The following is a 13,221-nucleotide window of genomic DNA, read 5'->3' as shown; positions in this document are numbered from 1 at the left end:
ATTAACATGGCCTCTTCTAGGTGCAGGTGATCGACCAACACTTGGTATTTATTTCGGTTGCATCATGTGGTAAGAGGTTCTCCAGTGAGATCTTGAGCCGTGCAAACTCACTTGAATCCCGACATGAGAAGTTGGGGATTGTTGGGCGTGGCCCATAGTAACTTGGCTCTGAGATGGAATTCTTACCCTGAGGCAGTCTGGAGGGCAGTGGCTGTGTCCATGACATGTCTGGATGCTGCTGTGGGGGCGCTGGGTTGCAGCCAGGCTCACTCCTGTGACCACCATAAGCTGTAGGATACCTGGGCTCAGCTGGAAGACAACTGTGTGGCCACAGTGGAGGCTGAACAGGCTTGAACCAGGGAGGTGGATAATGGGCAGTGTTATCCCATGGCCTCGTTGCAGGAGGGGCATCACATGCTGAGTGTTGAACTTGTGGCAGGTGCGTAAGCAGCTTAGTAGTTGTGGGTGGCACTGCCTCTTCCCTAACGCATGGAAGCTCTTCTACTCTCCTATTAAGGTGATGTAGCTTTGGTGGGTCACTAGGCAGCAACACTTCCCCTACTGTGTCTGGCTGTGGTGGCAGTGCAGGCCAGTCATCCTCTTCCTCATCATCAGGTTCACTTCCAACCGGTGGCTGTGGTTGCATGACCATTAGCTCTGGCTTGCGGGTATGAAGAGAAGATGGGCTCTGTAGGCTCTGGACATCATCCACTAACTGTCTCATTTCTGCTTGCAGTGCTCTAAGCTCAACTAGATCTGATAACATGTGCCACTGTGTCTGCTGCATGAGGTGCCTCTCATGACGAATGTCCTCTAACTCTGCTCTACAATCCTCATATGGATGTCTGGGGTGCAGTGTGATCTTGTAACCGTTCCCTAAGCTCTCTCTCAAAATAGTGGGGGGGCTAGCTCACTCTCCTGGATGTGCTGTTGGCTCTCGGCTCCATTGTACAAGTCCATCTCTTGAAGAATAGCATCCCCCCTCTGCAGGCAACTTGGTGGGGGAGAGTCATAAGGGGAGGTGAGGGAGGTCATCCTGGCCTTACCCTCTTGGTGAGTAGTCTGTACTTCCTCTCTGTATCTCTGACTGATGTAGCCTAGATGATCCATATCATAATCTGCATAGCGCGCAGGGGGACGAATGTGTCGTCTGGGGCGTGCACCACGAGCCTCATACTTGGGAAATGGTTCCATCTCTGACGTAAACCCGGTGATATTCGGCTCGAAGGACCATAAAATGTAGTGGAGATAATAATATGCTCAGACTGGGCGCTAGTTCGGTGTTTGTCAGTAGGTTCACCCGGTGTGTCGGCCAGAACACCACTTAAGGTCATGTTTTCCGGAGTATGAATAAATAAAGGGCTGATAGAGGTTGATATGCTGTTTACTTCCTTTCTTTATTTCTCCTTTTGCAGCAACACATACAGGTATTCCAGTGCTTATGCAATAACAGCTGGATGTTATGGTTGTGTGTGGTTTTTCTATAGAGAAAGAATAACAAAAATACAACTGAATGAAGGATAACAAAACCTATACATACATTCATTTCACCCATATGCAGTAATATGCATAATATTACCAACCTAATATAAACAATAATTATAACAGAGAAAGTAATCAAATGGCTACAATTACATTTCTCTCTCTCCTTTACACTATCACAAAACAAACCCAAAACACTCGTCACATGGGTTTCTCAGGCATATTAACACTGTGTTAAGTTATTGCTAATGTTAACATAACACTTCCTGTTATTTATGATTCGTGTTAAATCCAAGCTACAGTTACATTTTGATGGGCTTCCTCTGTTCAAAAGTTCAAATACTCAATTTTAGCCTAGTTAAGGGTTATTAAAAGGAAAAAAAGTCGGCAAAACCATTTGCAATTGGAATTTTTAGTGGACTTAGCAAGCCAAAATGTTTGGAAGAATATCTAAAAAAATCTTGTGGAGGAGTTAAAAATGTTACATTCCGGATTTTTATTCAAGGGGAAAACCTTCTTCATAACAGTCTCATCAGTAATATGATGCCTCTTCTCGAGCATTTAGTAAAGGCAGGAAGGGCCACACTGGATATTTTGGATGCGATAAGTGTGTCACTCGTGGCAGAAGAATCAATCAGTCAGTTGTTTTCCCTGAATTTGAAGCTCAAAAGAGGACTGATGAAAGTTTCAAATTGGCAACTGATGAGGAGTACCATACAAAAACATCCCCTCTGACATATACATACATTGGCATGGTGTCAAAATTCCCACATGATTATATGCATTTAGCTTGTCTAGGAGTGATGCGAAAATTAGTTGTGCTGTGTTACGTCGCCTGCCGCGCCTTCACCTCGTAAATCTCTTATTTCTGTACGATCTTTTGGAGGCGTGGTTTGTCACTGACATTTCTCAGCTGTTGCCGGTGTCTCACTCAACAGGCGTTTGCACGCCTTCACCCGTTGGTGTAATTGTGTGCACTTGTTTCCACTGTTTAAAGTCTCTGTTCACCAGTCACTCAGTGCGAGATTGTTTCCCCAGTTCACTGAGCCAGTCAAGCGTTTGTACCTGCTAGTTCTGATTTCCTGTTCGTTTTGATCCTTGCCTGTTTCTCAACCCTGTTTCTGCCTGCCCGTTTCCTGACCAGCTTGTCTCGTTTTTTTTTTTTTACCCTGATTCTTCACCTGCCGTTTGTGTACCTTTGCCTTGGACTGCCCTGTACACCGACCTTCGTCTGTTACTGGACTACGGACCTGCTTCTGCCCCTTTTGTACTGTTGCTCCGCTGCCTGATTTACTGGATTATGGACTTTGCCTGGACTTTGATTACGAGACGTGCTATTCCTTTTGTACTGTGGCTCCACTGCTTGATTTACTGGATTACGGACTTTACCTGGACTTTGATTACAAGATGTACTATTCCTTTTGTACTGTTGCTCTGCTGATTGATTTCCTGGATCAATAACTTTTGCCTGTTAAACTGACTACGAGTGTGCTTATCCCTGAAATAAATCTCCGCTTTATTATTACCTCAGTTTCCGTCTGCATTCTGGTCCTAAACTCTCCAGTCCGCCACATGCTGTGGTCAAGTGGACCGCTTAAGACTAGATTACAATCAACGGACCTAAACAAAGTGTCAGAAAATCTCCAACAACTGAAAGACAATATCCCCACTGAATTTGCTCTAAAACCAAGAGGGCTGCATGAGAGCAGTAGGTGGAAGGCGACAGAGTGACGCCAATTCATGTTGTATTCAGGACCAGTTGTGCTACGAAATGTACTTTCCTCAGCCCTTTTCCAAAATTTCAGGTTGTTTTCCACAGCCATGTTCATCTTAGCTAGCCTAACTCTGTGTATGGACTTGAATGACTTTCCAAAGTCTTTGCTCATTACCTTTGTTTCACATTTTGGTGAGACATATGGAATGCAGTATATGTCATATAATATCCATGCTCTCATGCACCTTGCAGACGATGTCAGAGAACATGGGCATTTAAATGCAATATCAGGGTTTCTATTTGAAAACTATTTGGGGCAGCTGAAAAGGAATTCACAATTTCCTGTAGCTCAAATTATTTGTCGCTTATCAGAAATGGATTGCAGAATAGCAGAAGACATCTGTCAACCAATATCACATTGTATGCAACAAGAACACAATCGTGGTCCTGTACCTCTTAGCTGCCCATTGGTTTAAAAAGTAGTTCACAATTTGCACGTTATAATACAATACAGTGGTATAGAATTGAAGATGAAATTTGGAAATGATCATTGGACCAACGCAATGTCAATATTGTATTCAGGTTGTTGAATGGTTAGGGAGGACGTCCTCCGTTGGAGCATCATTTTACGTGTTTTGGCCAATAACAGATTAGCATGAAAAAAATGAAGTACATTAAATTGATATAAGAGATCCCGCCCTATGCAGAACAGCAGGAGCCCGTCCTTCTTTGCCCCCCCACCACCACTTCACACAGACTGCCCTTTCCCCTCTTGCCTGCCCTGCATTTTAATCAGAATTTCAATAATGGATTTTTTTCAAAGAAGAGAGAAAAATTATTTTAAAAATGATACTGAGATTTGGTAATGTTTATTTCAACCAATTACTCTTTTATATTTTGATCTCCCTCTTGCCAAAAATAGAGGAGGAGCAACCTCCTCTGCCTCTATGGACCAGCCTCCTCTGAGTTCAAGATATATACAATTGTATTTTGACTAGTATTATCTTAGTTTCAGATATCAAAAAAGATCATTTAGATATCTTAAATCACGAGGAATTAAATATATCATTAATTGAAATTATGACTAGTCAGAACTAATGTGGCGATATCTCTAATTTGAGGTACAAGTCATAATTTGAATGAAGATATCAGGAATTCTAAACTGAATTGTAGATATCTTTAATTGGAGGTTCCATACAACTGAATGGCGAAAGTAACTTCAATTACTAGTCAAAATGTAAATAGAGATAGCTTAAATTAGCGTTTTGACTAGTCATAAATGAATTAGATATCTGTAATGTGAATCCGGTCAGGCTAATAAATGTTAAAAGGGCTTTCCATACTGGTCACACTGTAATTACGACTAGTTAAAATGGATTTTAGATGTCTAAAATGTAATTACGGATATTCAACTGAAGCTATTAAATGTTAAAAGGGCTTGCCATAGCTGAGTACCAGAGTGAGCATGTACGCGCAGTGTGACATAAAAACATGCGGACCAAATTGGAAAGAAAAAATCTTATATCTTCTCCTGTGGGGCTCAGAAAAACATTCCCGTCCCTCGAAAGTAATTAATTCGGTGTGAAGAAATGTTACAATGCAAAATAACTATCCAGAATAGTATAATTTGGCCAGGGTAAATTCATAGGTAGTTTTGAAAAGACTTCAATGGGGAAATTTTCTTTTTGGCACCAGAGGCTGCAATACCTCCGGTAACCACTGGAGCTTCACGGGGAACGTCAATCCCTGGTCACCCGCTTGTAATGCATGAAAGGCTATATTTGACTGAATATTCTGAAGGACCTCGGATTGGATGCATGCAATGTCTGTGAAATACAGTAGAGCAATTTAAGTGGTCATGCGGATAATCAATCATTTCCATTCGCTCCCGCCTTTGAATCCCTAACGTCGGTACTTTATTGGGTGAGGTAGCGTCAATCGAGAGACGTAACAGCATCAAATCTTTCTATTGCACAAGTTGAATTTCAATCATAAATGTCGTGATCACCAATTGGTTAGAATTGTTGTCGCTCAGTCAATCTACTGCATCTGGATTGGTTCCTGCAAGCGGGCGGTGTCTCACATGGGTTTGCTTTTGGAGACTCACCGAGAGCGAATGTCGTCATGAGCGGTGGGTAGGAATTAAACGTTGGTGTTTATTATTGCATTGTAGCTTCTTATCTGAACTGTTACTTTTTTATTTGACGATAACACATGACAAGTATGTGTGCTGTAAGCATTTCTGAAATTAGTGTGAGCCTCTGACTGGCTATGTACTTGCCGAATCGATCTGTCTGATTATCAAAGAGTTTAGCTAGTTAGCAAGCTAGCCGTAAGGCGGAATCGCTTGTCTTTCGCTTGCCAGCGAATTAGGGTCGGCCAGGATGCTTAATGCTAGCTAACTATGAAATACTGAAACAAACTGGTAAATATTTATTGTGAGCGCTTGAGGTGACACGTCTCAGAGTTGTTCGTTTGTTGATTTCCAAAGTAGCTGCACTGGGTTTTCGAGAGGTTCGCTGTTGTACCGTCATTTCCTTGCTATGTTTGATGGCGGCGCTATTTTCAGGCCGCGTTGTAGCAGTTATCGAGCTTCAACGCTACTGTAATTATAATTATCTTGGAAATTAGAAGTTCACAATTTAAAGGGACAGTCGGCCTCACTGTGCCCTGGTTGTACTGGTGCATCAACAAGGTAGACCTGAAGGTGGGTCTACTTTAGAGCGCTAGATGACTTAAGTGCATGTCCTGTTAACTAGCTACTGATTTTGATTGACGTTAGCTTTCACTTTTGGTCTGTATAATAAACGGTGCTTAGTATCGATAACGTTATATTTTGGTAGCAATAATATCTAAACTAACAGTGCATTTACAAAACCAGCTAGCTATATTATCTATCATCATGTGTAGTTAGCCAATATCACGGCTAAGTCGCGTATTTTTTAAACGATATCTTTATTGTCGACTATGCAAGTTTCAGGATTTATTCTAGTTTAATATTGTGCACTTTTATAGCTAACTGTATCTGATTAACATATAGGCTATAATATATACTCTAACGTTAAAAAACTTGAGATGTTTTGCATTGAATAGATCCGACGTTAGTCAGCGGCTAGCTAGCTAAGTAGCTAATATCATTTAGAGACCATACAAACCACGAAGATCTATTTGTCCTTTTTCTGTGGAATCGTTAGCATCCTCAATCCGGTTCAGAGCCGTAAAATAAACTATATAACTAACATCCCTATTAGAGCTTCTTTAGGATTGCCAGTACAAGTGAGGCACCAGGAGCCTCGCCTACCTAGAGCTGAATAAGGTAGTTGGCGCCATTTGTATCAGTTCCTGTGTATTTGACTTTATTATGCGAGGTACAAGGTGGAAATGAAAATCCACAATAGGGTGGCAGTCTTGAACTTGGTTTTATGGAGGGTCGCAAACAACCTGTTTTATTTCATTGGAGAGGAATGCATAATTAACATAGCTAACAACATTTTCCTGCAGTGCTGTATACCCCATACACTTCCAAAAGTCGCTGGGTTTACAATATTGTTTTTATTATCACTTTACTAAAACAAAGTCCCCCACATCACCAATATCAAAAAACAAGGTTTGGAAAATTACTTGAACTAGCTAATATTCGTGCATACATATATTCATTAACCACAGGAAAGGAAGTATATTGTTTTGTAGATTGTTTTGCCTCAGTCTCCCTGCCAAAGTACAAGCTGATTGGATGATGATGGAGCAAGCTCTATAGGAGCATGTACAGATTTTTCATTAGTGGTACGCCCACAGTCACGCCCAGTATGACCAATAGTGCCCTATATTGTTGTTATTTTGCAGTAATTAATAAGCATTCAAGATGAAAGAGTGTGGGACATTAAATTGTCTGTTTTGCCAATGCAGTGCCCTAGTTGAATTGTGTGTGACTAGTTGTCAGAGAATGGCATCAAGGCCCCACAATCTACTTGCGTAAATAGATTTTCATAAATTTTTACCCGTCATTAAAAAAAAGAATATGTAAGACTGTTGGGTGTGCAAATAGCTGGACCTTGATACTCACCACGTGTTCTATACATAATGTTGTGACTTAATTGAAACAGATTCTTTACCATGTCATTGCATACATTGGCCGTGCCATCATTTTTCCATTATGCTTTTAGCATATGTTTTGCACACTTATCCTATAGATTTTATGTGGTAAAGCTAGTCTTATCTATAGAACAGTGGCCCTGTTCAGACCTGGCATTAAAATGTGTCTTCGGTGATCCGATCACAAGTGGACAGCTCTAACTACAGGTGTGAATGCACCCAAGACACATTGAGATCCGATCACTCAGACCAAATTCGGAGGTGGTCTGGGTCGCATATGGCCACATTCTTTTAGCAGTGTGTACACAAATGCGTCATGGGCTACATTTAAAGGAGTACCATGGTGATTTTCACACTTTCTCGGTTTTATGTGCTATTTGCACAAGAGGCATTGAAGAAACACAATGAGTAAAGTATTAAATATGTCCGTTCTGTATTTTTGGAGAGATATGCGTTTTAAATTTATCGTCCTATTTTCAACCGGTTGAGAAAGTTGTCAACTTGGTGCGTCACGAACACAGTAACCACTCCCCTTTCCACGCCTCGTAAACCCATGGATAACTCGAGACCCATAGTTTGCGCCGCTGGCTTACAGGCAACACAATGCAAATATTTGACTAACGTTAGGTTCACTTAAATTAGAGTGCCTTTTAAGGACTATTCGATTATTTCTGGTTATATTCATTTAACGTTAGCTAGCTAGGTAGTTTGCTTTCATAAGGCAATGTTATCGATAACGTTAGCTAGCTAGTTTGCTTTTATGAGGACGTTATAGTTGTGCTTTTATCTTAACTTGGCTAGCTAGATAGCACAAATTATAATTGGATATAAGTCAACGTCCTTACCTTAGCTATCTATCGATACTTGATATACTACTAAGCTAGCTAGCTTGTGAAAAGTCTCCCAAAAAGAGCACGTATCATGGGGGTAGCTATGGTAACGGGGCACGGTCTGTCAATCATACCTAACTGACAGTTCTCATTACCACGCCCAGACGGTTCGGGTGAACTTTTATAGTGGGGAAATTTAGGCTTAGAAAAATACTTTTAAAGTACATTGAAATGACTGAATAATAAAAAAATTATGCACATTTGTTTTGTTGTTGCCTAAAGACAACTGGGAAGTGTCACGTTCAACCACCATGTTACTCCTTTAAGGACCGCCTAGTCAACTGACGTCCTCTGCGTAAGCGGAAGTACAGACTCATTCGTGCGCCAGCGGCATCATATTAAAGTTATTTATGTAAGGAATAAACCACGACGGGCTGTCCCGTTATTGGAAAATAATGTACAATGGGGGTGGTGATGCGGTCGAGGCAAAGTCGAAACCAACAATGATTATATATGGGTACTTTAATATTTATATATATATTAATTTTTATCGACTTAATCACCTGGAAGTGAAATATTCTTCTGTGGCTGTTTGGGCACATTATTTTACGGTTGTCAAGCAAAACTGTGGTTGGTAGTTCTATTTGGACCGTTATGCAAAAACTCTGGTTGGTTTCTAACGATTCTATCAAGGAAAAATAGTTCCTTCTTGTTTATACCATACAATTAGCACCAATTTTGGTCATTTTTGTCATTACATTATTTAAGAAGACTACATGAAACCATAACTCAATCAAATTAATCTCCCTAGCTCTGTCTTGCTTTTTAAAATGTTGCAGTCTCGCAGTGTAGACATTGCGTTTTTCCAAGGCACTCTGAAACCGGCTTTGAATGCCAGTTAGCTTTATGATAGGTTCGCCATCACTTGTCACCTAGCCAATATAAAAATTCTGGGTTTTAGGTCAGAATGGTCTCACAGCATGCTTGTTATTCCAGCTAGCTAGCTAGCTAACTATTGAATTTTGTTCAAAACAGCAGTTACTACAAACAGAATCGTTCACAAAGATATGGATGAAAATGCGTCCCGTAGCCATGAGTTAAATATGGAACGCCTATTCTACTGTCTAAATAAGGGACGATTACATATTTTATGAGATGGTTGGCATCCCTAAATGAAGCCAGTAACTAGAACCGTGATTCAATGTTGCCATCTATTGCAAAATTGGACATTGAAAAGGGGAGGGGACGTAACAACAATTCAAAATCGATATAATAATGTTGCTGTTTTAACTGCTTTAGAATGCTGGATTTTGTAGCGCATTGATTTTAGAACTGTTCAAAGGCTGAAGTGTCCCTTTACTGAGAAATAATGCCCACCTTTGGACCAATCAGAATCGAGCATTCAGCCAAGCTGTTGTATAAATTAAAAATATTATCTTCTTTTAATTTTCGGCAGACTAGGCACAGGCAGTGCATTGCTACCTCCCGGTGGTTAAAAACAACGCATTTGGTCTTTGCAAACGGAAATGATGTACGTGTTTATTAGCATATTGAGCGGGGAATTGAGATCTGATCACAAGTGGTCACTCGAGACGCATTCTGATGCCAGGTGTGAACTGACATCCGTCTCGACTGAATCTAGACACAATCTGGATATATCTGGATACAAAGTACAGGTCTGAACAGGGCCAGTGACTCTGTAGCCCACAGTTAGAGATGCACCGATACCAATTTTCTTTATGTTGTGTACTGTTTGAAACAATATTGATAAAGGATAAACTAAAAAAAGGATAAATAGACAAAGCAATGCTAAAAGTTCGGTGAAAATTCACTTTCAAATATACCAAGCTGTAACTGAGGGGGATAAATGGCCAATTTACAGTCCTAGCACTTATAAACCCTTAATTTATTATTTTGTATTATATTTATTATATTTGGTATCCTTCAACCTTTGGGTAAATATATTGCGATCGTACTGCTTCGTGTTAATTTTTATAGTATAGTATAGTGTAACGTTGCAGTACACTACGTTGAAGAAGTTAATTGCAGGTTTAAGATTTAAAAGATCAAATTCATTTATTCTGCCGATAGGTGTGAAACCTGACCTACATGCGAATAAGTACATATTGTAATTATACAATATAGACAGGTGAATTTTCAAGCTGAACACAGAAAGTTAAAATTAACATCATGTGGATGGATGTGCACAACCGCAGTTCATTTCTGTTGTTATACTGACATCTTGTAGTCATTTGACTTAACTGTGCTGTTTATGAAGTACATTTTTGCCAAAAATGAATCCTTGTTAGGAGCCAAGCACCAATTGTGCCTCAGCACCAATTGTAGTTGTTAGAATTTTTCAGTATTGTTATTATAGTTTCTGCCATGGGAGCCGATGGCAGCCCAAAGAATAACTTGGTTAATTTTTGTGAACTTTGGCACTTTGATAGCAGACAGGACAAGGTATCCACACACCAAGTTTGATTTAGATCATCCACCCCTCTAGTGTCAGTGTGTACAGGTCAAATTTGACATTAGATTTTTGGTCATAACTTTTGTGATGATTGGCCTAGTCATGATTTTTAAATTTTTTTTTAAAAACTATGATTATTAGATCCTGTTGAGTTAACACACCTACCATTGTCAATTTCTGCCAAATTAGATTTGAACATTTTGAAAAACACATTTTATACATCTTCTCCTAGACTGTTGAATGGATCACAAGAAAATCTGGCATGAATCACCTTGAGAGTACTGTGACGAAAAGTTATTAAAAAGACAGTTACTTGTTCAAATAGTATGGCAACTGTAAATAAACAAATTTGATGGGAAAGGCACCAAACAAGAAGTGAGCCATGTCTCTGAAACGCTTTGTTGTGTTGGTACTAATTTTGGTGGTACCCTTCTATGTAGAGCACGACCGATATATCGGTTTGGCCGATACATCGGCCATTAGTTGACTTTTTTGACGACATCGGGATCAGCAGTTAGGCAGCCGATGTTTCCCGATTTTTAAATAAGTATAATAAACAAAAAAAACATTGATTATTTATCTGTACTTGTCTGTTCGAACGTTGTAATTGCTATTTACTAGAATTATCCAGTAGAGGGAGCTCTAATACAACTGTGAACTGCAGCAGCTGACGCGCTACTACTGTAATGACGTTTGTCACTCGTGCCTCATCCAATATTCTCCACTGCAAGACTTGTCTGCACAGATTCGATTGCCGCAATAAAGGTATGCATATTTAGTGAAAGTTTTTAATTAAATGCGTTTATACGACCACTATGTTTATCAATCCTCATTATCAAGCAAGCGAGCTAGCTAACATATTTGGTTCACTTTAGCAAGCTAGCTGGCTAGCAAGCCTTTATGAAGTGGCAGTGAGCACATAAGCAGCGTAGGATCTACATTTCCAGAGGACATCGCTGTATTCTCAAATAAATAACCAGCCAAAATAAAATGGTGATTAAATGCATCACACATTTGTTTTTTTTATCTGAGATAATGATGTTATCTACCTGATGCTGTGTAAATAGCCAACGCGTGATTGCAAGCGAGTGTGTCATCTAGTCACGCGTCATTGTAGCAAGCTTAACCAGACAGTGAAAACGCCGATAAAACACTTCTAACGTGGATCATTTTAAGCCATGTTATCTAGCTTTGTCGTGATAACATGAGAGAAGGATTGCTGTTGGAGAAGTGAATCAACCAACAGTTAGCGCGGGTAACCTGCGCGAAAGCGCATTGTAGTTTTTTTCACGTGTTTCATCCAGTCAATTTAATTTCATCTAATGTTACACTTGATTCACTCATTAGCTCCGCTAGATAATGTCTTACTCTTTGAGGGCATGTAGTAGAAATAAAATAAGAAAATATAATTCATTTAACTTACTGATATAATAAGAAATAATGAGGCTGTGTCAATAGCCAATGCGTTATTGCGAGCAGGTGTCATCTAGTCACGCGTCAAAGCGCATTGTAGTTATTTTCACCACCAAAATCTTATGGACAGGGAAGCTCGCTAGATAAAGTCTTACTCTTTGAGATCATGTAGTAGGAATAAAATAAGAAAATATAATTAATTTACTGAGAATAGATACTAAGAAATAATAATAACAAATGAATAACAACAACTATAATAATAATATTCATAAAAATACATGTTTGAAACTGGAAAACTGATTTTTTTAAATTAATTTTTTATAGATGGCTAGAAAAGAAAGGAGTAAAAGCAAGGTGTGGAGTTATTTTTATTTCACACTTAAAGATGGTGTTAATATGTATATTTAATTTCATATCATCTTTTACATTTTTTTATCTAAAAAGTTGTTTGTGTGTTCATTTTTATTTTTATTTGTTTGCTTATAAGTTCAATGTTCTTAAAAATAGAAACTTAAAAAAAAAAAAAGTTTTTCGAAGTGATTTGAAAATGTTGCACTCTTTGACAAAATATCGGTCAAAACATCGGTAATAGGTGGGCTCCAAAATCGGGATCGGCATCGGACCCAAAAATCTGGCATCGATCGGGCTCTACTTCTGTGCCAGGGCACACAGAAAGTTGCATGAAATATGATAATTGTGATGTGCTATACCAAGAAAAATCTTTATATGCCAATTACTCTGTAAGGAAATCTGCTCATTTCTTTTAGGGATCCTAACTGGGAAATCATACGACCTTGGGGTTGAGACAATTCGTTTTTTGTGCCATCTTGGATTTTTGTCAAAAACCCATTTAGACATCTTCTTGAGCTATTGCCCAATCTAGCTGCAGTTTTGGGTATTGTGTTTTTGGCCCATGACCTGTAAGAGTGATTGGAAGATAGTTGCTTGGTCAACCATTTGGCCACAATATACCGGTGAATGTGTAGGTGAAGGTGTCTTAAAGGATCAGTGGCCTTATTTCTGTAACTTTTTTTGTATATTGGCACCAAATTTCCAACTAAAGTAGGTATTTAAAGTAATAATCTTGAAGATTTTCATTAAAATAAATGTCTGTTAAGTCACTATCTATCGCTGAATTAGGTAACACAATGGTGATTGAGCCTATTATTATACTAATTTATATTATTATTATAATTTCTGATTAAAGAACTGGGTGT

The 13,221-nt window shown here is 39.2% G+C and overlaps 1 protein-coding gene across 6 annotated transcripts in view; it reads left to right on the top strand.

Moving 5' to 3' along the window:
- The first annotated feature begins 5,246 nt into the window (after positions 1–5,246).
- sp2 (sp2 transcription factor) overlaps positions 5,247–13,221 on the top strand; it is a 74,598-nt gene continuing 66,623 nt past the window's right edge. Inside the window, exon 1 of one of the 6 annotated variants that reach the window (XM_064324478.1) lies at positions 5,247–5,327. In XM_064324478.1, coding sequence (XP_064180548.1) covers positions 5,321–5,327 — 7 coding nt within the window. In that variant the 5' untranslated portion in view covers positions 5,247–5,320. The other 5 variants (XM_064324482.1, XM_064324479.1, XM_064324477.1 and 2 more) reach the window with 5 other exon arrangements.

The sequence above is a fragment of the Anguilla rostrata genome, chromosome 2, assembly GCF_018555375.3.
Source record: "Anguilla rostrata isolate EN2019 chromosome 2, ASM1855537v3, whole genome shotgun sequence".
Lineage (NCBI taxonomy): Eukaryota > Metazoa > Chordata > Actinopteri > Anguilliformes > Anguillidae > Anguilla > Anguilla rostrata.
This window is presented reverse-complemented; position numbering and strand designations above follow the sequence as displayed.